This window comes from Thermobia domestica, chromosome 17 (assembly GCF_964235325.1).
Source record: "Thermobia domestica chromosome 17, izTheDome1.hap1.1, whole genome shotgun sequence".
NCBI lineage: Eukaryota > Metazoa > Arthropoda > Insecta > Zygentoma > Lepismatidae > Thermobia > Thermobia domestica.
In genome coordinates this window covers 185,715,942-185,743,410 of record NC_137470.1, presented here as the reverse complement: position 1 = coordinate 185,743,410, position 27,469 = coordinate 185,715,942, and the positions used below count along the sequence as shown (strand labels likewise).

At 36.3% G+C, this 27,469-nt stretch overlaps 1 protein-coding gene across 1 annotated transcript in view; it reads right to left on the bottom strand.

Annotated features, from left to right (window-relative positions):
• Positions 1–2,882: 2,882 nt before the first annotated feature.
• Positions 2,883–27,469, bottom strand: part of LOC145674267 (uncharacterized) — a 49,123-nt gene continuing 24,536 nt past the window's right edge. Inside the window, exon 2 of the mRNA XM_081744102.1 lies at positions 2,883–3,263. Coding sequence (XP_081600228.1) covers positions 2,985–3,263 — 279 coding nt within the window. The 3' untranslated portion in view covers positions 2,883–2,984. The remainder of the gene's footprint in view (positions 3,264–27,469) is intronic.

Genomic DNA, 27,469 nt, shown 5'->3' with positions numbered 1-27,469 from the left:
CCAGTTACTGGACCAGGATAGTAGCCGAATCTCTCGCCATAGTTCATGAACCGAACAACGTTAATAGAGACACTGGATTTCAACTCAGCCCCCTGTGGAACCCGGTCATCAGTACCACAGCAAAGAAAACGACACACAAACATTCAGATAACCCTCAGCCAATCAATAGCACGGACTACGGAACTTAGCCAGCCAATCACAGCTCCAGTTTTTCAGATTGAACCAGCCAATCAGGAACCAGCATTTTCAGCCAATCAGGAACCAGCATTTTCTCCAGCCCAGAGTATATATTACTTATATCCGCTGATCTCTACATAATTGCCCTGATGACGAGAACGATGACAGCTCTCGAAACGTTGGCCTATCCACCAGTTTTCACCTGGCTGATTGCCCGAGAAGAACTTTATAATATACGCCGCCAGGAAAGCTTCAAATCTTACTTCAATTTACGGGAGTTTTTTTTTTTTTTTTTTTAATTTTAACAATTTGCGGAGTGAATTAATATAGGTTTACAGACTCTTAGATTTTTCAAATAAAACTGTGACTGAAATTATCCATTTCTTGAAAGAAAGAGGTTTGGTAGAAGAAGCGTTTACAGAAACATATAAATTGTGTTGTTTGGTGTCAACAATATTAGTCAGGACCTCCACTCTACGGCACACATTCTCTTCGAACCTAGTCCCCTGTGAGAAAAGTCACGGCACGCCACTGCCTATGAACAACTGATTTTTCAAGTCTTTTCTGAAAAAAAAAATACTGTGAACTGAGAAACCATAACCTTTTCCATATTGTACAGGGGTATTTTCCTGCGAATAGAAGTTTCTTGTGGAGTGCATTCAGAAATTAACACTTGCAAGAATATTCTCTTAGTACAAGTATATTTTAGGCACACACTAATTTCCCCCACCTCGAACTATTTCAATTTCCTCAATGACAAACACTTTACCATTTTATATCGTAAAGGTCAGATCCACCGTTATTGTAACAGAGTGGTGCTTGAGCGATTGACTAGAAATTCAAACTCCGATTAGTGACAATTTCAGTCTTGTTTTATTACAAGTGTAAACTCTTTAGTCAGTCCAGAAGAGGCCCTGGATCGTGTTCAGAGTTGATGACTATGGATTTTGGTGAGTCAGAGTAGGTCAAAGTGGATGAGAGTGGTTCATGGTGGGTGGTGGGTCAGTGGGTCGTGGGTCAAGTTTTCATTGACCCCATAAACGATAGACTAGTGTTCCTTCTACCATCACGTTACATTATTTTTCATTGCACGAACCTTTGGTTGAATGATATAAGACCTCATTGTCGCCCCCCCCTCCCAAAAAAAATTAAAAAAGCATTTGAGGTGGAGTAGTAAATTGAACGTGGTTTGTACAGCTAAAGTTCGGAGGCTAGAGCCGTATCCAGGCCGTCCCGAACTTGGAACCTGAGAGTTCATCACAGCAGAAGCAGCCCATGAAGGAAGTCCAAACCACCATCAAGAGATCATCGTCGAGCTGAGATAGGACAATCCATTTATCACCCCTGACAGATTCGACGGGGTACGAAATCCTATCGTCAACATTAGTTTGATTTTTATCACTTACAAGCAGCAACTTCGAAGAGCCATTGAATCAGCTGTAAGAACTACTACATCATCAAGAACAAAGGATAATTCAGACAAGTACTCATTTCCTAGCCTAGTAGTTAAATCCCTTCTTCTCACCCTCTTTTACGTTCTATCCAATCTAGTCGCTACTTTATCTTTGAAATTATTTTCATTTATGCATTGAAGTATAACCTTGCACAGTAACAGTTGCTGTGAGTTGTCAGTTTTCATCCTCATTTCCATCCCTTTGTTTAAGAAATTGATAGTAATTTATTAGTAAAATATAAGTCTATGTCTGAGCTAATTGAACCGACAACGCCACCTGCACGATAATAAATATAATGTTGGCTATAAATTACGCTGGGTTTTTTTTTTAGAAGGATTTAACCATTCTAGCCCAACTCTATGCGCAATTTAGCTATGTTTTGATGAACCTGTTGGCAACAGTACACTCATCAGATTTAGGAAAAAAAATGAAGGAGAAACTGGAATGCTGTAATAAGTATATTGAGTTAATAAACTACCATTCTAAACAAAAGAGTTGATTTCTGTGGCACTTTAGTCCGAAATAACAAACCACTTTTCCATTTCGTACGTGATTCCTGAGTTTTCCTTGAGTGTAGGAGAATTGTTCAATGTTTGTGAACACTGCATAACGAACGTTCTTCTTTCTCTATGTCGTGAAGCTTTTCCTATTTCTTATATGTATATTCCTTGTCTGTGTTTCCGTGGGTTTTATGGGGTACTTTCGTTTCCTACCTCATGCTCATTCCACCAATTCTTCCATCATCATTCACTTGTCTTCATCATCCGTCTCAAAAAGCCTAAAAGAGCTTAATCGTGGTACGTTAAATTGAAAGATTTCATTAGATTTCCTTGTCCGTATTGAAATAAATGCATCATATGGATTGACAGATTGTCCTAAATAAGTTCCCGCACTCAGGTATTGGGTGCTGAAATATGCAACTCGGGTAACAAGAAATTTGATTTGATTTAGAGTCAGGTTCAGCAGCGAGGTTATATGACACATGATATTATATGAGCTCCCGGTAGGAAGTGAAGTTGGGTCTACCATAACAAAGACGCGTACCTATCCATGGAGCCATCAGGGAGCTCTCAACTTGCAGTAAGTCCAGAAACTCTTTGGTAGTTTTATGGATCTGTGTTTCTTAATGTGTAATTTAATACAACTTAGACTTCACTAACTGTATAAAAGAATAGTAATATAGAAATAAGTCCAAAATGGTCAGAAGCAACACACTTTATTAGTTACTTACAATCAGACTTTTTTTTACGTATTTACTTACAATTACTTACAAAAGAATTATTCACATACATAACGAATTTTCTGACAGTTTTCAGTCAACTGCCAAACAATTTTCATTACGTCGCTTCTTCTTTATGGATCCACGAAGCTTAAGATGAAGGCGAACCAAGCGAACAACAATCCAAGAAGAGTGAATAATTCAATCCCATCCTCCATGTTCAAGAACGGTGGCGAATCAAAATCAAATTCAGCAATCTCCACTACAGTAGGCCCAATCTCTCCAGTGTTCACAGTGATGGGAGGATTGACAATTGATTGATTGGCACTCGATACATTGGTGCCCATAGAATTGAGACCCAAAGGATTGGAAGTGTCCGGATTTTCCACTTCAGTCGCATTTTTCCCAAACTGCTGAAAAAATAACAACATATATTAAAATAATCTACATACACGTTTCTTAGTTATTTACTTAAAGTTTTACTAACCGGAAATATGTCAATGAAAAATTTGATAACTTAATCAACCTGAAAATACAATCAAGCACTCAATATCACCAAAAATAGCTTTTTCAGAACTAAATTCTAAGGGGATGAACCAGCAGTTGAAACCTCCGTAGCTCGGTTCATTCCTAGATAGATGATTTAGGCATCTATCTCTTCAAGGAGGATCAAACTTTCCAACGGTGTGCATTTCATCTACATCGGGGCTCTAGCAGCGGAAGGGTAGGGAAAAGTTTGGATGTTTTTAGTTCTCCTCCCCCTTAGCATTCGGGAGGAAACTTGTGCCTAATTTTCATAGAGATATAAGCCATACCTTGTTGGAAAGCTTATGGGACACAGATTCTAACATGGTAACTTTTGTGCCCCGGTACTCAACTCCTAATAGAAAAAGAAGAAGAAAGTTTTTAAAAAGTCGGGCAAAATATATTTTTTTCGAAGTTTGTCGGGATATGGCAAGACTGTTAGTTGTCGGACGCAATGGGACACAAAAGTTACCTTGTTGGAATTTGTGTCCCTTGAGCTTTCCAATGGTATGGCTCATATCTCTGTGGCAATTAGGGAAATCGCAAGGGCTGCCAACGTCAGAGCGGACGACAATTCATCGTAGAATATACAGGATGTTTTACGTAGGTAGGATGTTCCGAATTTTTTGCTTCATTGGTATACGCCCTTAGTTTTATTTATTTATTTATTTATTTATTTATTTTTGTACAATGGTCACTAATGCCTTTCATATATGTAAGAACATTTTTCCTTGCGTACGACAAATAACAATATTAGTCCCACAAACTTCGAAAAAATGTGTTATATATATATTCTTCCTCTTCTTTCTTATGGGTTGGGCACGGCTTGAGCACGAGGGGCACAAATGTTATTTCTTTCAAATCTGTGTCCCATAAGATTTCCAATAAGATGTGGCTTATATGTCTGTGACAATTAAGGGCGTCGCTAGAGCTGCCAACGTCAAGGTAGAACAAAATACATTTCGAAAAATATGAACAGGGTGATTCTCATAGGAAAAACGTTCGGAACTTGGTATTGAACTTTTGATCTTCATCGTTTACATGACTGTACCGAATGTTTGACGTACACTTGATAATATTTTTCTGCGTATGACAAGTAACAGTTTTGCCAGCCTTTCACAAATTTACAAAACCAAAAACATTCTCATTAAAAAATCTTTTTCTTCTTCTACGTGTTTGGCACAGGGGCAAAAAAGTTAGGTCATTAGAACTTGTGTTCCATAAGCTTTACAACGAGGTATAGTTCTTGTCTCTGTGACGATCAGAACGGGTATTAAGGCCGCCAACGTAAAGGTCTACGATTTTCTTGAAATCCCTGTCCGTCCTGAAAACGATTGGCTTGATGCTTTATACTCTCGAAAAGGTGTCGTGAAAGTGATATCTAGTCTCAGAAAGTGTGTCTGTCTCATTTACAACTGTAGGGTACCTCGAAAAGAATTAAAATATTAAAGAAATAAAGATCTAATTAAATCACATCAATAACTAAAAAGAATAGTGAATTAGTAATCAAATTAAAGAGCAGGTGTTACAATCTCTTATTGTCATGAATGACAATATTTTATTGATGAACCGAATAGTCTGTTTATAGAAGAATTGGCACATATAGAAAGCTAGTACGGTAGTATATTAGATCCTTTTTGTAACAATGTAATCATTTAACTGTAAACATACAATAGTGTTGAAAAAATGAAATCTTTAAGTTTTACGTCCCACGGTTATGCCGGTTAGGCAAAAGGAGACGGTGATTATGAGAAATGAATGAAATGAAGAAAGTGGGAGGAAACGGGAGAACCCCGAGAGAACCCACGAGCACGGTGTTTGTCCACCACAAAGTCCACACGGCGCGAGCTGGGATCGAACCAAGGACCCCAAGCACCGGATGTGAAAGCTCTACCACTGAGCCACCGCGCCCCTCTACAATAGTGTTGAGTTCAACACCTGACACATTATGTAAGCTTAACTGCACAACAGATAATTTATAAACTCACTCAATACTAGGCCAATTATAACAGAAATAAGCTGAATATTCAAATTTACCTGTCACTTTAGAGACTTCCCAAAATCATATGGGATACCATGGGTGATATGCAAAGAGACAGTTTAAGCTTTCTTTTGCCTTACTTTACCATATTGTAGATGTTTAGCTTTGACCAGACAGTGTCATTAAATCTAGGAGTCTCAGGTGGGTAGGTCATGTAGCCAGGATGAAAGAATGTATGAACGTTTTCAAAATCTCAAGTGAAAGACCAATCAAAAAACGACCATTAGGGAGATATGGACGCAGATGGGAGGACAATATTAAGATTGATCTTGCGGAAATAGGAATACGAAATAGGAACTGGATCCAATTGGCTAAGGATAGAGTTTTTGTGAACGCGACATTGAACTTTCGAGTTCCATAGTCCATAGAGTAAGTTAGTTATTGTCCTTGTTTATTTCAGCTATTTTTCTTTTCTAACTTGCTAAAGACAATTATATCGTATTTTATAGTTTATCAAATCTTAGGAAGATCCAAATGACATTTTCTGAAAAATATTATTCTTATCCTAATGATGGAAAACATAAGAAGTATTTTTGAAGTCTAATTAACCACAAGGTATTTGTTTTTAATTTTCATCATTTTATCTGAAATCATTTTAGTTTTATCTACTTGCAAACACAATGTTTTGTCAACACAGGTACTTTTTCTTTACTATTCACAAGTACGTTTCTAGTACTTTTAAACAATTTTAGAAAGATTACAAGTTCTTTCCTTGTGATTTTCAAAATGTTTTTCATGTATACTAAAATTAAGATATTACAAAAATGTTAGTTCCCTTTCACCCACACAATTGACATTTTGATTTTCATGAATAAAATTAATAATGATTTTTTGTCATTAACAGTTCGTGATTTCTTCACAAAACAGCCCCCTCTTATACCAAATATTATCACAAAAATATATCGCCTCGTCTTTTGAGTAACCATACAAAAGAAAAAGAACTTGAATCCGCAATATACACTACTACGAATACGTGATTCTGCGAGCTGTTGTGAGGGGCCGCGGTGGCTCAGTGGTAAAGCGTTCAACTCTGGTACATTGGGTCCTTGGTCCAATTCCAGTGAGCCTTGTGGTGTACAAACACCATATGCCTGGGTTTTCTTGGGGTTCTCCCGTTTCCTCCCACTTTCTTTATTCCACCATTTTCATTTATTTCTCATCATCACCATCTCCCTTAGCTTAGCTAGCATACGCATGGGACGTAAAACCTAAAGATTTCATTTCATTTTTGTTAGCTGGTGTAGGCCTATGGTTGTGGTCAGATTGCAACGAACTCGCGACGTACCGCGCAACGCATACTTCTTTACTATCCCATCTATTGATGATTTTATGTATTTGTGTGAGAGTTATTATTTTAGCAGCATCAGAACAACATGTCCCTGTGTTTTTTATTGGTTTTATCTCTTATTCTACTGGAAAACAATGCTTAAATATACATATAAGTCAAGCCTACAGGGACTCAATGGTCTCCATTTTGAATCAGACGTTTCTCTATATATTGCAACAACAATACTTTCGTGACATCTTGGAAATACATAGTAATATTATCATATTATTCAGTTGATTCAACTTAAGTAACAATATTCCATGTAGAATACACAAATCAATACATTTCCAAGGTATTTTGAGTAATTAGGGCGTCAAAGTTTCTGTCTTTTGATTCAACCAGCAGTTCTGCGTCCATTTATCTGACTGCCTGTTGCACGATAATTCTCGTAAAGCTGATACGATTTTCATGAAAATTTAATATTGAAACCGGAAGTAGTAGTAAACTTCAACAACTTCCGGTCTTGGTAAAGTGTTGCAGGTTGTGATGATATGTTCTCTTAAGAGGCCCCATCACAGTGAAATTAAAATACCGCTAATTTTACAGTACTTATGTGATATCTTCAAATAGATAAAAGATAATTGAAAAGTGGAACAAGACCTCCCTATACAATATTAGTTTACTGAGATACCGTTATCACGACTCATTTGTCTGTTTTCGATCTCCAGCCATTTAGAAAATCGGCATTTATTTTCGCGTTTCTAAATAACTTGCAAAGAAAGTTACTAGGTGACTCGTGATAATGGTACATCATGCAAAATAACATTATCTAGGGAGGTCTTGTTCCACTTTTCGTTTATCTTTTATCTATTTGAAGATATCACATAATTACTGTAAAATTAGCGGTATTTTAATTTCGCAGTGATAAGGCCTATTAAGACCTTGAATCGTTTGTAGGAAACAACTTGTAGCTTTCTAATACCATTATTGTTCTAAGGAGACAAACGTTGAAACTGAAAATTATAAATTAAAATCATTTCCGGTTTGAATTGAGAGTTACGGGAGGACATTGAACATATTATTAGAACACTGAATCAATTACAAAAAACGGCATCTCGGTATGTACTACCAATTTTATTTTATTGAAATCAAAAGTAGTAGTAAATTAAATCACTTCCGATTTGGGTCGAGTCTTGTGGGTTGTGATGGTTTGCTATTTTAGACGCTGAATCGGTTATAGAAAACCTCTTATTATACCTATACATTACCATTTATTTGCTGTATGGTGATAAGTTTTGAAACCGGAAATCGTTAATTTGAATAATTTCCGGTTTAAATCGAGAGTTGATAAATAAGATGGAATCTCTTCTTGGGACAATGAATCAACTGCAGGAAACCTCATGTCCATATATCATACCCTTTTTTGCTCTGTCAAGATCAGTATCACCTTATATTCCCTGGAGAACATATCATGACCGTCCACAACAGTATACCAAAATGAAAAGTGGTTCGAATTTTCTATTATTTCCGGTTTAAATACTGATTTCCGTAGAGCTGAAACGGTAAATGGTGTTAACATGCGTCTTTTTGTTAATTGATTCAGCGTCCCATTTGCTCCGTTAATCCTCTATTAAGACTGGAAGTAGTCTAAATGAATCATTTCCTTTTTCAACGTTTATCACTATGTAGCACAAAGGCTAACAGATAGCGAGAAATTGTCTTTCGAAAACGATCTAGTGTATCAAGACAACATATCATAACTATCCACAAAACTTTATCAAAATGACAAATGATTCAAATTTACTGTTACTTCCAACTTCAATACTGATTTCCGTAGATAAACGGCAAGTTTCATCAAGATGCGTTTTTTTTTTTCAATCGATTCAGCGTCCCCAAGAATAAATAGGTTTCATCTCTTCCCCTAGCAGAAAGTGGTTGAAACAAACGACTTTTGGTTTCAACCTTTATCATGATAGGAAAGAATGAAACAGCAAGATTTAGCATTTTTTTTTTTTTTTTTTTTTTTTTTTTGTGAAAAGATCCAATATATTTCAGGCAAAAAATTTCTTGTAGCTGTTATATCTGGACCTGGAGAACTACGCATAGTGTAGTCAAACCCAAACTATCGCTTACCTCAGTATGGTGTGCTTATTCCGAAAAAAGAAAAACAAACAAACAAACGAAAACTTGATTTAGCGGCCGTTTGAAAATTTTCTAGAATCTCATTCAAAAACCTCCAATATATTTTAATCAAAATTTTTCTAGTACGCCGTAGGCCTATATCTGGAGAACTGCATACGGTGTAGCTAAACTCAAGTTATCACTTAACTCAGTATAATATGCTTATTCCGTAAAAGAAATACGACAAGTCGATTTAGGGGCTGGTCAAAAAATTTGTTGCTCCTGATCCAAAAACTAATTATTGACCAAGATTGCAATCTTTTCATTCATTTTTTTTTTTCTCATTTCTGAAATTCTTGTTCTATGGATTCAGCTTCTGTCTTTGGTATTGTTGTTCTCTTCCAATCAATAGTTATAGATGCACTTCTCCAAGTTTGAGTATTGAATTCTCATAGCTTGGAAGTTGTATTCATATTGTGAAACGATATTCATTTGTTTGCATTATCATCATTATACAACGAAGTCGGTAATAGCTAGGGAGGAACGATTTCCTTTAATCTATTAAGCATCACAACAATGCATTTGATCTCCATCTTTAGCTAAAACCGGAAGCGAAAGAAATTCACTATAGCTTCCATTAACCAGTGTGTCCATCCGTTCAAGACACAAACAAGAATTTTGGGAATGAACAAAAAAAAAATGGATCAAAAGATTGCGATCTTGGCCAATAATCAGTTTTTAAATCAGGGGTCACAAAAGTTTGGAACGGTTCCTAAATCTGGTTTTCGTATTCTTTACGGAATGAACACACCATACTGAGTAAAGTGATAGTTTGGGTTTGGCTACACTATATCTAGTTGTGACAGTTGCATCATTACCATTTTTATTTAATTTTTAAATAAATCTTTTAAATTCAATTTTGCGTATAATTATGGACATTAGTGAATATAATTTTCATTTTCATTTTTGTTTGTTTAAAGAGCCAAAGAACATTCTCTTTATTTTCCCTTACTATCCGAGAAGTAACATGTTTTATTTTTTTCTGTATACCTGTCCGTGCGGCGAGGACAGTTGAAAGACCCTTCCATTGTCTCTCAATACCACTGCCTAAGCCACACACGTAGAAAACCACACACAACAGAGTACCCGGCGTGAACCCAAGAAAGAAGAACAGAACAGCTTTTAGCATCTTCTTGTGAAATTGAGAAAAATAATAAAGTCCTAACACGTTGAATAGAATCCAAGTAGAAATATAATCTCTGCGAATTTGTCAAAATCACAGCATAGACCATATGTCGCCACTCAGAACCAAGATAAAATTTTAACATAGAACTGTGAAATGGTCCAAAACCACGCACGAGACGACTAGGAGCCAAATCAGCTCTCATAAAAATTTTCGATATAACATGTGAAATTTGAAGGAAGCACGTACGTTAGAGAAACGACGCCCGAATACCGTAACTAGGCGGAGACCAAGAGAATCAAAATTTAGGACACCAAAATAACTTAACGAATAAGAGAGCAGAGACGAAATCGAAGACACCGTTAGAGGCGTATCCAAAAAGTTCGGCAGGCTAAAAATTCAAAACTCCAAGTCAGTCGTAAAATAATTCTTCACCGGGAAACAGCGTACCACCGCAACACAAAAACATACCCGGAACTTACACACACACTACATTCATAATCAAAAGTTAAGTTCACAATAACAATGTGCGGCTAAACTCACCGAAGCCGAGTGTACGAAATTACAATCTTTCCTTAGCATAGTAACCTACACATTGATCTTCTTCAAAATATATTTATATATATAAACATATATATATAAACTTTGTAACGCTGCTAATATATATATATATATATATAGATCGCGAAACGCCTACAAACATTGTTTTTGAGTGACAGAGTTTCGTACTTATAAACATAATCACGAGCTATTACAGACAATTAGAATAACCTACATACACACCGAAAGCACTTGAACTAGTTTTTAATCATACATAATCAGTTTTGAAGTATTATACACAATGCTTAAAAACAATAAACACTGTTTATCCGTGTAACACTACACTTTTAACACCGAGAGTGATGTTGGTGCAGTGTGACGTCTGAAAGTGCTTTTAGTGAGAGTGCATCCTATCAGAAATGGACCAACAGAAGCCCCACCTTGATGGATCAGGAGACGCCCAAGAGCGACGCCCCTTCCAGTTTGAGAGGAGGACGCAGCGGGAATCGAAGAGAGGAACTCCGAATCCAGGACACTTCTCACGAAAGAAGGAAGCCAGTAAACGCAGGGACATCTGTATGTGTGTTGTGAGCTTGGTGGTGAGAGCAGTGTGTACGACGAAAGGTAGGACCCATCCAAATTATTTTTTTGTTGATTCCAAAAGGGAAATTTTCGTCATTGAATAAAATGCAAGACGTTCGCGATATAAAGTCGGAACTATTTGAAAACTGTTAATGTATTTACACCGCGTGGAGAAAAGATTTTCCAACTCGAACTGTAATTGCTAAACAATTAGAACTCTTTTTTTTTCTTTCTTTTTGAGCAAGGCTTATTAAAAATAGAGATACTTTTTAAAATGATACTTCTATATATATATATTCTGTGACTTTAGTGAATATGTCGTTGTTTTTATTAAGGAGATAGTAGTTTAGGTCATTTCTCTATTTGTCGCTTAGATTTTTTTTGATAACATATAAAGAAAGTTAATTTAAAAGTAGATCGAATGACGGGTTGTAGACCTTTAACGATGAAAGAAGTATTTACTTTAACATATGGAAATTTGTATGAAGTAAAAATGCATCATCTGCGCTATGTACATGTAATATGAGAACTTTAAGATAATTTTGAACAAGACATAATAGATATTCCTAGAAAATATATTCAAGACATTGCTTCAATTGTCCAAAGATTATAGTGTTTGTAAAGTAATTTTGCATAGAAGTGAACGTACTAAATGAGTCTATTTCGATCTATATACTAGTAAAACTCTAATAAATAATATTGTAATGAGTCATCAAAAATATGTTACGTAAGAGAGCTAAAGGATTAATTAGTAACTATGATGTATATGCGACTAGTCTCGCAATTAATCATTTTCTTGGTTGGAGATACGTAATCCATAAATAAAGCGGAACCGACATTAGTACAGTCAGGTAGAATACGGATGAAAAATACGAAGTAGGCTAAGTAAAGCCGCAATTATTACGTCAGTCTGATCCTCTAACAATCGAGCGATCAGACGTTTATGCGCATAAACTAGACGAACAAACTAGACGAATACATGAAAATGTTCGGCCGTATACCAATCCTATTAATGATAAAGAGAAAATCACGAAAAACTCAATATATTCAGATTAAAGAAATCTCGAGAGACGTCTTGACATTTATTATTTATATTCATGTGTTATTTGATTTTTATGTATGTATGCATGTATTTACTTGTGATTTTATATATATATATATATATATATATATATATATATATATATATATATATATATATATGTTTGTGTCTATTGATTTTCTACTTGTGTTAATATGAGTATATATATGTAGCCTTTATGCATAACGAAATGGTAATGCTACGCTCATTGATTTTATGTATTTGATAGTGTATGCTTGTTAGGTAAATCTCAAAGTGCATATTTAGTGCACTTATTCTCATTCTCAGTTATTAATTTAAATAATTAGAAATGGTTAGCAGTCAGGCAGTAGGTTTATTTAACTCCTTTGGATCATTCTATGTTTCTTTCATACTTCCCACAAATCTCAAATCAAAGTCATGACTTGTTTCTCAATTTATTTTATTTTAGTTCAAGTTACTTCAACTCATTTCCACTTACTTCAACTAGTTTAACTCATTTTAAATCATTTCAATACTTAGTTTTCACCCGAATAAAATATAGGTTATTATATTCAAAATTCCGTCTAGCTATGTAATATCTTAATCTCGTAAATATTAAAAAGGTTATAGTCAAAACAAATCAGCTAATCAACGTAAACTATATACTTAGCATGCGATGTCAAATAATTAGGTATTTTTCAAATGCAAAATTGTAATTTAACCAGTTTGGTATGATATCTATGTAAATCAGGAAAGCTATATATATAAAATGTAAACAAGGTAAGATTGCATCTAGCACTGGTTATAAACATCAATTCCACAGATTGTTTATTATTATCAGGTTAATGATAACAATTCATTCACTACATAGTTCAATGTAATTTACTTAAATTGATTTTTTTGTGTTAAGGCCTTATGCCTTATTCTGAACATTTGTTGTCAGAAAACCCAAAATTCAATATTAACCTTCAGCTTGCTTAATTTTTTTTAGAAAACATTTTTTTTTGTTATTGTTTTCATTTGCTCATTAAAACTTTTATTACATTGTTAATCAAATTCGTAAGCTTTTTCTTTCATAAACAAGTTGTATCCCAAACCTCAAGCATATCATTGGTTTCCAAAGGATCTGTTAGGCAAATTAGGCAATATTAGCATTTCTCGACTATAGTGGGGATTAGACTGATTTTCAGAATTTTCAACTAAATTCTAAATTCTAGATATTCGTTTATTTTCTGGTTTTATTCTTCTTACTACTATTATTATTCAGTCCACTTGGAAAGTGAGAGTCAGTCTAGTTCGTTCACACAAACCAAACATTAGAGCAAAATTCTCTTTCAGCGTTGCAGCATGTGAATTCAGGATACGTATGCGAGTAATATCAAGTTTCATTTGCTTACACGGTTTTGGAGGGATCTTATTTCCCTAAAGCCCTGGGACACCGCGGGGAGATAGGATTTCCTAACCGTGAGATCAATCCTTATCGAGTTACAAACCATTTTAGTTCGGGGAACGAAGACTTTAACGGTGGTGCAAGGGAATAAATAGGGACAGACGGAATGTGAACCCAAAACCCGCTGTCTATTTTTTATTTTTATCACTACAAAACCTGGCGCTACAAGCGATCACCACCGGGATCTTTCTCTTTTCATTTTTCAAATTTTACAAATATGGCGCATCCGAACAGGAACTCGATAGTTAATTTTTAGACTCGATAGTTAATTTTTTTTTAAACTCGATAGTTAATTTTTTCAGACTCGATAATTAATTTTCGAACTCGACAATTTATCTTCAGACACGACAATAAATTTTCGAACTCGATAATTTACGCTCAGACCCGATAATTAATTTTTAAACCCGATAATTAACTTTCAGATTCGATAATTTATTTTTAGATGCGATAATTAATTGTCAGACACGATAATTACTTTACAGTCTCGACGAATACGCTTCAAAGAACTCCATTATTTTTAAGAACTCATTATATATATATATATATATATATATATATATATATATATATATATAAAAAAAAGTAACTACTTGCTAAGATTATTATCAGCTACATAATGAGCCTTGGAATCGAACTAAATTCAACGCAAGTTGAACAGTACTTCCAGGAACGATCAACGTTCCTTTCCCCTCCAATTTCATTTCTTTTTCAGCCAGAAGAATGTAAGTTATGTTTACGTTGAGCTAGCAATAGAGAATATTCAGTTTGCAGAATTTCTTTGTATTGAAAATGGGTGATTGAACAAGGAAAAGAAGAAAAAGAAGAAAAATAAGGTAACCAGGTGAGGAAAATAGAGAAAGGATAATAACTACAAGTTGCTAAAATCAATTCGAACCTGCTACCATTCATGTATTTGTAAGATATCCATTCATATATCTATATAGGAATAACTTTTCTTCTATTAGTTTATATTTGATGTGTGCATATATTCGTTTACTTTTTGAATTTTTAGTATGTATAGGGTTAAGCTAGAAACGTATTAATACTAATGTAGGTTAAGTATAGCATTTAGTAAATTTTAAGAGAAGATGATTTAAGGTGTGAATTACTATGCTTTGGAATTATTGCAAAAGATCGTACACTCAGGCTTATTTCATGAATAAATAAATAAATAACGTAAAACGTGTTGTGTGTGTGAACAATTATAAACGACGAAACTTAACATTTCATTAGTATACTGCAAGAATACTGTTTTGAAAAAATTAAGTTAGCAATTATTAAATACATTTTGTGTATGTGCAAAAATAATTTGGCACCAAAGCCGTATATTTTTAGTTTCAGATGCCAAGACTGCGGGCACAGACAGAAGAAATAAGGACCAAGATGCTGACGGGAGAGCAACAGATTTGTCCAGATTGCGGCAGAGATGTCTGGGAGCAAGAAATAACCCCATCATCTTCCCATCTGGAATGTGTTACATGCGGCGTCCTAAATACAACAGTGGCGCCTACCGAGGGAACGCGATCTCAGGCCACTGGAGAAACGGCAAGGACTGGGGAACATACAGAAACTTCAAACGGAAGTTCCTTAAATCCGGAAATGTCCATCATGCTGCAGACAATCATGGAAAACATAAACAAGAAGTTTGAAGACCAAAAGGAAGAAACAAGAAAATTACGAGAAGAAATAAGAGGACAAAAAGAAGACCAAAAGGAAGAAACAAGAAAATTACGAGAAGAAATAAGAGGGCAAAAAGAAGACCTTAACAGGAAGTTAGATGAACAAAAAGAAGAAAGAAGAAAAGAATCAAGAAAGCTACTTGAAGAACAAAGAAAGTTCCGAGAAGAGCAAAAGCAAGAACTTGAAAGAAAGTTTGAAGAGCAAAGGGAACAGCAAAGACAGGAAATGGAAAGGTTGCGAGAAGAGCAACAGAGGCAATGCCAACGCATAGAGGAGACCATAGCTGCAAAACTCGCTGAAAGGCTGGAAGTGCAAGCAGAAGAAAGTCACATACAGCTGCGATTGCTTGAGGAGAGAATTCAGCAGGAGGCGGAGAAGACCGAAGAACGGCTCGCCCAGAAATTTGAACAGAGACAGGAATTAATATTAGAAGATGTCCGAAGAATGCATTCCCAACAGGAAAATCAGGCTAAAACGGACAAAGAGGAATTGCAGAGGCGTCTAGAAGCCAACCGAGAAGAAGTGCAGCGGGGCATGCACTATGTAGAAAGGCAACTTTCTGTTCATGCCGAACAAATGGCCATGCTGCAACGGGTGCAGGAGGAAGAAAAGAGAAAAATGGCCGACCGCGTCGACAGATTAGCCGAAGAGATTTCCCAGAGGATGCAAAGCCAGAGTCAAACAATGGGCACCGGCGCACACCCAACTACGGATACAGGAGAGACTTCAAGAAGTCGAACTGCCTCACCTCCACCATTGAATGCATCTGTCATTGGCGAGGATTTAGGACGGGACACTGCGCAGTCCCAAAGATCATTGGACACGCACGGCAGCGGTCGAAGCTTTTTGAGAGCACCAAAAATCGATGAACTGCCAACCTTTGACCCTGACGCAGATGCGAGTTTGCCGTCAACCTTCTTAGGACGACTCTTGGATGACTGTAGGCTCTATGGGATTGCTGAATCCGAACTCCTCACAATCCTTCCACGAATCCTCCGAGGTGCCGCGAAAATGTGGATCGACAACCATCTACACCAGTTCAGGACCTTTGAGGATTTCAGAGTAGCTTTCCTCAGGAACTTCCAGAGTGAAGCAATCATACAGAGAAAGCTGACTCGACTCCGCAACACCCGATACCGCCCTGACTCCCGAAAATCGCTCCGAGAATTCTTCTGGGAGCAGGTGAAGTCATTCAAGGAGCTAAGTCCGACAATGTCGGAGACCGAGGTGTTGTCCAATGTGAAAAACATGTTGCCCATTCGGGTACAGCGACAACTTATTGGGATCCATCTACAGGATACAGAACAGCTATCCATGATATTGTGGGATAGCGAGGAGTTGGATCGCATCGAGAGCCAGCAGCGAGAACGAAACGCTCAGCGAGGTCAACGGGGGGGAGCAGTGCAAGGCTCCAGGAGAATCCAGCAGGTGCAGGCAACCGGCAACACAGAACGAAACTCCCGTGGAGAAAGAAGAAGAAGAGAGCGTCCACACCCCTACCGTAGAAGAGGGAGAGCCATGACACGACCGGACGAGCAACCAGTACAAAATGGCCTAGAACATAGGGATACACGACCAGGACCACGAAGAGGAAACAACACGGCTCGACATTTTAGAGGAAATTCCAGAGGAGGAAATCGAGGTCTACGAGCTAGCTCCGCGGCTGAACAGCCAAACGAAATTCGAGAAATCCGGACACAAGAAGTGTCGCAAAGAGGAACCAGCAATCGCAGAGGACGTGGTCCTAGCCGTCCCCATAATGCGATTCACACGAACCAAAGCGACAGGGAGCCAGATTCAACTCAGGCTTCTGAACAGGCTCTGGAAAACTAAAAGTTGACTTGCAACGGTCCAGGTTCGAGTCAAGGTCACGTGACAGCTTGCTAGAAAACAACCTCAAATACACAATGGCATGAAAACAAATAGAAGCACAGTAATAGAATGATTGCATGCAAGAAGTAAAGAAGAAGAATTGCAAGAAGTTAATGCAAGAAAAGAAGAATTGAAAACTGAAATATCAGCGCGGAGAAGAAAATTTAGCAGAAAACTGATTAAAGAAATATAAGTGAATTTTGTATATGGCACAGCGCATTTGAATGTAACTGCATCTTTTATCCAAGTGGCTAACCCTAGAAGATAAACATAAAGAATAAGAAGATGAATTATATGGACGCATAATGCCCAGAAGTGAAATTGTTTACCAGTGTATTTACTTTAACTTTATTTCAGATACCGGATGTGAGGCAATCAAAATTACAGAGGAAGATTGGAAAAAGATGTTCACCAATGTGCGCAACCCAGCATTAAAAACGGCCCAGGAGATATAATTTTTGTTATGCACGAAGAAGTGCCTATATACAGAGCAATCGGTAGAGAAGGATTCCCGATTTGAGCTCTCTGAAGTGGAGTTTTGCGTTTAGAGCAGAGCCTCAACGCACCCCTTCCCCTTGGTGATGATACCTGCGAAAACGCGCCGAGCCAAAGAATAGTGAGCTACGAGCTGCGAGCAGATGACAATTCCACCAAGATGTTTGCAAGTTCCCACAATTGGATGTTCGCGACATGGAACTTTGCCTTAATTATTTTACTCTCCTTATATTTTAAAGTTGTGTTACTGAAGAAGAATCATGGCCGAAGGATAAAAGCAGAAGTGCGAGCAGTGGCTTTGCCCTCGCACATGGAGGAATTGAAGCTCCATGCCACCCTCTGTAACCAATGCTCTCTTTCCCGATGATCCAAGACGCTGAAGATTATATAATACTGTTGTTTTGTTGTTTTGTTACCTAGGGCAGCCAGAACTTTGGAAGAAGAATAAGAAATCGTATCCCGCGCAGATAAAATAAAGAAGAACTCCAAGAGACAAGAATGATGTCATATGTTATTTAAAGCATGCCTCATAAGCTTGTGTCCAGCAGCTTGAACTGACCACAAACTCGATACCTGAGACCTATAATCCAGATTGAAGATCAGAGCACACGAGGTAAAAATCAATCAGGGTTCGGATTTTTATGTACTTCAACTTTTCTATGAACTTCAAAATTAGGGATAGAATTTTCATGTACTTCAGAATATTTTTGTGAACTTTGAAATTTCTGACTAGGGCTCGGATTTTTATGTAATGCTCAATTTGTACTTAGAATTCATGATGCAATGTCAATCACAAAGTTTCTCTTAGGATGGAGATCTGCTTCAACTAAGTTGCATCATCTGCTCCATCTTAGGAGGGGGATAACTGTGACAGTTGCATCATTACCATTTTTATTTAATTTTTAAATAAATCTTTTAAATTCAATTTTGCGTATAATTATGGACATTAGTGAATATAATTTTCATTTTCATTTTTGTTTGTTTAAAGAGCCAAAGAACATTCTCTTTATTTTCCCTTACTATCCGAGAAGTAACATGTTTTATTTTTTTCTGTATACCTGTCCGTGCGGCGAGGACAGTTGAAAGACCCTTCCATTGTCTCTCAATACCACTGCCTAAGCCACACACGTAGAAAACCACACACAACAGAGTACCCGGCGTGAACCCAAGAAAGAAGAACAGAACAGCTTTTAGCATCTTTTTGTGAAATTGAGAAAAATAATAAAGTCCTAACACGTTGAATAGAATCCAAGTAGAAATATAATCTCTGCGAATTTGTCAAAATCACAGCATAGACCATATGTCGCCACTCAGAACCAAGATAAAATTTTAACATAGAACTGTGAAATGGTCCAAAACCACGCACGAGACGACTAGGAGCCAAATCAACTCTCATAAAAATTTTCGATATAACATGTGAAATTTGAAGGAAGCACGTACGTTAGAGAAACGACGCCCGAATACCGTAACTAGGCGGAGACCAAGAGAATCAAAATTTAGGACACCAAAATAACTTAACGAATAAGAGAGCAGAGACGAAATCGAAGACACCGTTAGAGGCGTATCCAAAAAGTTCGGCAGGCTAAAAATTCAAAACTCCAAGTCAGTCGTAAAATAATTCTTCACCGGGAAACAGCGTACCACCGCAACACAAAAACATACCCGGAACTTACACACACACTACATTCATAATCAAAAGTTAAGTTCACAATAACAATGTGCGGCTAAACTCACCGAAGCCGAGTGTACGAAATTACAATCTTTCCTTAGCATAGTAACCTACACATTGATCTTCTTCAAAATATATTTATATATATAAACATATATATATAAACTTTGTAACGCTGCTAATATATATATATATATAGATCGCGAAACGCCTACAAACATTGTTTTTGAGTGACAGAGTTTCGTACTTATAAACATAATCACGAGCTATTACAGACAATTAGAATAACCTACATACACACCGAAAGCACTTGAACTAGTTTTTAATCATACATAATCAGTTTTGAAGTATTATACACAATGCTTAAAAACAATAAACACTGTTTATCCGTGTAACACTACACTTTTAACACCGAGAGTGATGTTGGTGCAGTGTGACGTCTGAAAGTGCTTTTAGTGAGAGTGCATCCTATCAGAAATGGACCAACAGAAGCCCCACCTTGATGGATCAGGAGACGCCCAAGAGCGACGCCCCTTCCAGTTTGAGAGGAGGACGCAGCGGGAATCGAAGAGAGGAACTCCGAATCCAGGACACTTCTCACGAAAGAAGGAAGCCAGTAAACGCAGGGACATCTGTATGTGTGTTGTGAGCTTGGTGGTGAGAGCAGTGTGTACGACGAAAGGTAGGACCCATCCAAATTATTTTTTTGTTGATTCCAAAAGGGAAATTTTCGTCATTGAATAAAATGCAAGACGTTCGCGATATAAAGTCGGAACTATTTGAAAACTGTTAATGTATTTACACCGCGTGGAGAAAAGATTTTCCAACTCGAACTGTAATTGCTAAACAATTAGAACTCTTTTTTTTTCTTTCTTTTTGAGCAAGGCTTATTAAAAATAGAGATACTTTTTAAAATGATACTTCTATATATATATATTCTGTGACTTTAGTGAATATGTCGTTGTTTTTATTAAGGAGATAGTAGTTTAGGTCATTTCTCTATTTGTCGCTTAGATTTTTTTTTGATAACATATAAAGAAAGTTAATTTAAAAGTAGATCGAATGACGGGTTGTAGACCTTTAAGGATGAAAGAAGTATTTACTTTAACATATGGAAATTTGTATGAAGTAAAAATGCATCATCTGCGCTATGTACATGTAATATGAGAACTTTAAGATAATTTTGAACAAGACATAATAGATATTCCTAGAAAATATATTCAAGACATCGCTTCAATTGTCCAAAGATTATAGTGTTTGTAAAGTAATTTTGCATAGAAGTGAACGTACTAAATGAGTCTATTTCGATCTATATACTAGTAAAACTCTAATAAATAATATTGTAATGAGTCATCAAAAATATGTTACGTAAGAGAGCTAAAGGATTAATTAGTAACTATGATGTATATGCGACTAGTCTCGCAATTAATCATTTTCTTGGTTGGAGATACGTAATCCATAAATAAAGCGGAACCGACATTAGTACAGTCAGGTAGAATACGGATGAAAAATACGAAGTAGGCTAAGTAAAGCCGCAATTATTACGTCAGTCTGATCCTCTAACAATCGAGCGATCAGACGTTTATGCGCATAAACTAGACGAACAAACTAGACGAATACATGAAAATGTTCGGCCGTATACCAATCCTATTAATGATAAAGAGAAAATCACGAAAAACTCAATATATTCAGATTAAAGAAATCTCGAGAGACGTCTTGACATTTATTATTTATATTCATGTGTTATTTGATTTTTATGTATGTATGCATGTATTTACTTGTGATTTTATATATATATATATATATATATATATATATATATATATATATATATGTTTGTGTCTATTGATTTTCTACTTGTGTTAATATGAGTATATATATGTAGCCTTTAGGCATAACGAAATGGTAATGCTACGCTCATTGATTTTATGTATTTGATAGTGTATGCTTGTTAGGTAAATCTCAAAGTGCATATTTAGTGCACTTATTCTCATTCTCAGTTATTAATTTAAATAATTAGAAATGGTTAGCAGTCAGGCAGTAGGTTTATTTAACTCCTTTGGATCATTCTATGTTTCTTTCATACTTCCCACAAATCTCAAATCAAAGTCATGACTTGTTTCTCAATTTATTTTATTTTAGTTCAAGTTACTTCAACTCATTTCCACTTACTTCAACTAGTTTAACTCATTTTAAATCATTTCAATACTTAGTTTTCACCCGAATAAAATATAGGTTATTATATTCAAAATTCCGTCTAGCTATGTAATATCTTAATCTCGTAAATATTAAAAAGGTTATAGTCAAAACAAATCAGCTAATCAACGTAAACTATATACTTAGCATGCGATGTCAAATAATTAGGTATTTTTCAAATGCAAAATTGTAATTTAACCAGTTTGGTATGATATCTATGTAAATCAGGAAAGCTATATATATAAAATGTAAACAAGGTAAGATTGCATCTAGCACTGGTTATAAACATCAATTCCACAGATTGTTTATTATTATCAGGTTAATGATAACAATTCATTCACTACATAGTTCAATGTAATTTACTTAAATTGATTTTTTTGTGTTAAGGCCTTATGCCTTATTCTGAACATTTGTTGTCAGAAAACCCAAAATTCAATATTAACCTTTAGCTTGCTTAATTTTTTTTAGAAAACATTTTTTTTTGTTATTGTTTTCATTTGCTCATTAAAACTTTTATTACATTGTTAATCAAATTCGTAAGCTTTTTCTTTCATAAACAAGTTGTATCCCAAACCTCAAGCATATCATTGGTTTCCAAAGGATCTGTTAGGCAAATTAGGCAATATTAGCATTTCTCGACTATAGTGGGGATTAGACTGATTTTCAGAATTTTCAACTAAATTCTAAATTCTAGATATTCGTTTATTTTCTGGTTTTATTCTTCTTACTACTATTATTATTCAGTCCACTTGGAAAGTGAGAGTCAGTCTAGTTCGTTCACACAAACCAAACATTAGAGCAAAATTCTCTTTCAGCGTTGCAGCATGTGAATTCAGGATACGTATGCGAGTAATATCAAGTTTCATTTGCTTACACGGTTTTGGAGGGATCTTATTTCCCTAAAGCCCTGGGACACCGCGGGGAGATAGGATTTCCTAACCGTGAGATCAATCCTTATCGAGTTACAAACCATTTTAGTTCGGGGAACGAAGACTTTAACGGTGGTGCAAGGGAATAAATAGGGACAGACGGAATGTGAACCCAAAACCCGCTGTCTATTTTTTATTTTTATCACTACAAAACCTGGCGCTACAAGCGATCACCACCGGGATCTTTCTCTTTTCATTTTTCAAATTTTACAAAGTTCTCCAGATATAAGGCATACAAGAAATTCTTTGCCTGAAATATATTGGATCTTTTTATGCAAAAATATCACAAATTAATTGATAGATTACCATCAATTTTGACCAGGGTATAGAACAGTGATTCACAACCTGGGAGCAATGCTTGAAGGAGGGCGTGAAGAGAAAGGGGAAAAATTCTGACAGAAGCACATGGCAGGTACATTCCCCGAGACGTGTCAAGCACGTACTTCAAGGCGAAATAATTTTATTCATTTCATGTGAATTTCACATTACTTCTCTATTCAAGTATCTATCATGTATATTCCAATGCCCCTCGAAGAACATTCTTTACACATGCCTAGCATGTATCTGTGTTGGGTTGGAAACTACATTCGTAACTATAAGAGCCACGAATGTTGTAATAAAGAGACGTTAAATGAAACACCTTACAAAATATAAAACTACTATCCCATCTCTCGAAACCTGGTTTGATAAAATAACTCCCTTAGTTCGAACCCAACTGGCGCCGAATGTGCTTGGTAGTGGATAATTTTTTCCTGAGTCCTCTCGTGGTTCTCCCGTTTCCTCCTATGTTTTTCATTCCGCTATTATCGCCCATCTCATCATCGTCGTTTACATTAGCCTCGGTGCATAATTATGTGACGTTAGACGTTCACACTGCAGTTTCTTAAACTACCTACTTAAATGACATTATGCTGCAGTTTGTGAAAATTTATTTGTGAAATACGGACAGAATTGTCAGCCAATTTGGAAAACTCAGCCGTAAAGTAAACTTGAAGGAAACTCAGCAGTAAAGTAAACCATCTCTATTTTCATAAGAAATAATGAAATATTTATTTAATAAATAAGAAAACCATCTGAATTATTTCTGACAAAAATGCCCGAAAATGACACTCACCTTCAAGAATAAATTACCCTTCTGTATTATTTCAGAAGATATTATTTAGCCCGTATTTGGGGGTATTAATGGAGACATGTTTGGGTGGGCTGAGACAGTTAAAAAAAAAATCACCCGGAAAATTTGCAGAAGTAAACTACCCTTTTCTGGATTTTTCTGCCCACAGAAATGACATACCACAGTATAGGGTCGCTCTTGAAATATTGGTGAATGAGACCAATAGAAAAAAAAAATAGTTAGAGCGGTTTTGTACAAAATAATAATTATTCATTTTCACCCTTCAGTAAACTACGACTATTTTTCACAGTAGTCAAAAAATAGATCCCTAAATAATCTTATAAAAGCTTTAAACTTAAAATTTGGTGTAGACTCATTGAACGACATGGCTTCTAGGCGAGTGTGTGAGGTTCCTGGTTCGATCCACTTGGGAGGGATCCAAGCTTTGACCAGGTGGTCCAATACTACAAGCCAGAACATGAATGTAAATATTGAACGGTTATTAGTCTTTATACGAAAAGTGTACAAATGTATGATTAGTTTTAAAGTTTGGGGGACCACGACCCGGTGGACTTTCGTGAGTGCGCTCCTCAATGTATGCAACCTGGGACACAGGAAAAACTGTTGGTTTGCCTACCTCACGGGCAATATGGTTCCTTCACATATACGTACTTTAAGAAATTTTACTCACTCGATGCCCTTTAGAGTAAAAACCGAAAAAAGTGACTTGGTACGTGATTGGATTTGGTGAGTAACTAAGTGTGTAAATAATTTCGTGGTTGAAGGTGACTCTTTCCAATCTGAAAAATCTCATAGAAGTACAAACACACACATACTCACAATATTTTATCTATATATTAAAACGCTAGGTTTACATATTTGTCTCCAAAGAAAAGTTTATACGTTTGTCTCCAATCTTTTCGACAATGAGATCTCGAAAACCGCAAGTGATAGAAAAGTGTCGTTTTCGCTGGTAGATTACAAATTTTGTATAAATTTTTCAGTTCTAATTGAATATTAAAAAAAAAAACGTGGTCGTTATTTGTTTATTACATTTCTTAGGGGTAGACTTCAAATGTAAATCATCATATCCTACTAGTTATACATTCCAACACAGCGCATATGTACATGAGGGTTATATATCTCTCAGGCGTTTGTTTCATAATCAAATTATAATGAAAACGAAGGATAACCATTTCTCCAGTGTAAGATAAATCTTTATAGTTTGGAATGTTTTGCCCAATGAACACCATATGTCACGGACATTATATTTAATTGTGTGTGTAATGTATTTGCTTATTATATAGTGTATATAGAAAGAAAAAAAAACACTGATCAAAAATGAGTTGAGTTGATTTTAGCTTAGCGTCCCTGTCAGCAGCGAGGCTATATGAGACGTGGACCTACCGATTAACGTGAAATCCGAACTACATGAGCTCCCGCCGGGAATCGAACCCTTGTCTCCCACGCCAAAGGCGCGTGCGCTAACCGCTAAGCCACGAAGGAGCTCACTGATCATACATGAGTAACAAACTGCAACCGCAAGTAGGTTCAAATCTTACAAACGGTCCGAGATATTGAAAAAATAATGGGAAAAAATCTCCTCTTTATGGTACCCCATGCCGATTTTTATCAAGACGTCCTTCACTTGTAAAGAGATATGTACAGATGTTGTGAGGAATGACAATAAGAATCATATGAATAATGCGCTGTGGAGAGAGCGCAGGTTCAGCTAGTATATTATTAAGATAATACAAGATTCGTACTTTCGTACGTGGACATACTCAAGTGATCTTAAAATCAAAAGTTATTTTTAAAAAAAGAAAGAGACTTCCTTCTTTATGTTTCTAAAATATCAGCATCATCATGGCCGTGAAGAAAGAGGTCCGTCGGTGGGAGGTATGTATCCTTAGCTACGGTACTTGTTAGTTAGTTGCACCCCCCCCCCAACGAAGATAATCAGATAACCTCTAAAATTTCTTGGAGCCCGGAATATTACTACTACTACTGGAGAGATCGGAATTGCACTGTCTTCAGTAAACAGCACCTTTAAAAAGTGTCATCCGATGTGGCAAGGAAACTCACTGAAATACACTCCAAACCCGCGAATCAAATTTAGTCAATTTCGCTTATAAAGCCTCCTTGGTGGGTTTACATTCACTGGCGTATGCAGAGCTTCATCAATCGGGCTTGAACAACTGAATATCATATCCTTTCAGAACACGTGTGATTTTTGTGTGTCATGGACGTATTTGGAAAAAATATATAATACCAGTTATTCCTAATATTATGAATTCCACACTCGGATAATTTAATTGGTGATGATCTTTTCAAGACGTGAACTTCCGTATGTCTGATTCAAAACTCGATCATTTCAGACAAGATCTCGCTTTACATTAAATGTGTTCTGTATTTGTTTTCCGTATGCGTGAGATGAGAAATTGTCTCACATATATATGTAGTGCCACTTTCAATGTTGAACCACACGATTGCTATACAGGTTGTTGTTCTTCGACAGAAGAAAGTGTCTATTCCGTATCTAGAAAGGAAATTTTCATCTAATCTTTTCTTTTTTTCTTTTTGTTTAAAAGAAAAATCTAAAAATGCAGACGTAGTTGATATACGTCAATGACCTCAAATGTTCAATCATACTTTCAGTAACATCACTTGAAAGGGGTTGTTCTCGAAAATGAATGAATTCTCTCAGAGTGTAAAAGGACTCGCATTTTCCTTTCTCCAGACACTTCCATCACAAATTTAATTTCTTGATTTTTTCCTGTACTTTGTCTTTTGCAGAAAATACAGTGACAGCGTCGAGTTAAGAGAACTGAAGATGTAAGTGACGAAAGCCATGTGAAATCGTGTAAAGTGTGTTAACGAAAATTTAGAATTAATGAGGAACAACCTTACTTCGTTACGAAGCTCAAATAACTGCGTCAGATCCTTACTTCAAAAAATGAAATGAAATCTTTTAGTTTAATGTCCCCATGATTATGCCCTTGAGGCTAAGAGACACAGATGATGATGGAAGAATTGGTGAAAGAAGAAACTGAGAGAAAACCCACAACAAACCTATTTGGGTGGGGATTGAACCAGGGACCCCACACAACAGATGTAAGCGCTCTACCATTGAGCCGCTACTGTACTCCGGAACTTTACCTCAAGACAGCAACTGAATTCAGAGTGTTATTATAAGGGTTCCTAACTAAAGCCTGTGACAAACGTCTTAGCATTTCAGCTAAGCTAATAAAACGCAAGCTCTAACGCGACGTTGCCGAGTGATAAGAGGTGTGGCTATGGGTAAGCAGACGGACTACAGCGCGATCAGGTGACAGGGTATAGACGTGGATGTGTACAAAATAAACGTGGCAATACTGCTGACCTTTTATTTGCTAGCAGGATTTAAAGGGAACTTGGAGCGCCGCCTTCAAATGCCAAGATGTTTGTCACGCCCTTTAATTCCTGTTACATTACAAAGAAGAGAAAGTAACAGGCTTTTAAAAGAACAGGCTGTAACAAAATTGACAATTTTTGCTGCTTCGTCAAGAATTGATTTTATTTTTGCGGGTATATGGGTGTAGCTAGTGCAATTCATAATCTGAATGAATATGTTGCTGCACCAAGTACTGCTTGTGCATTAATAGCTTAAGTTATCCATGGTGAGATGAGTTTTGCACATATGTTTTCAGTCTTGGTTCATAATTTTATTTTTTTCTTTTACTATTAAATTCCCCTGAACTGATTGAAACCTAGGTAATGAACATTACAAAATATCTCAAATGTGAGTTACTTGATAAAATAACGTTTAATAAGAATAACATGTCCCGGATCCTATTTAATCTTCTTGCTACTTGGGTTTGGTTACTTGGGCTTGCTACTTGCTACTGTGGCTTTCACTTACCACAGATAGGGAAAC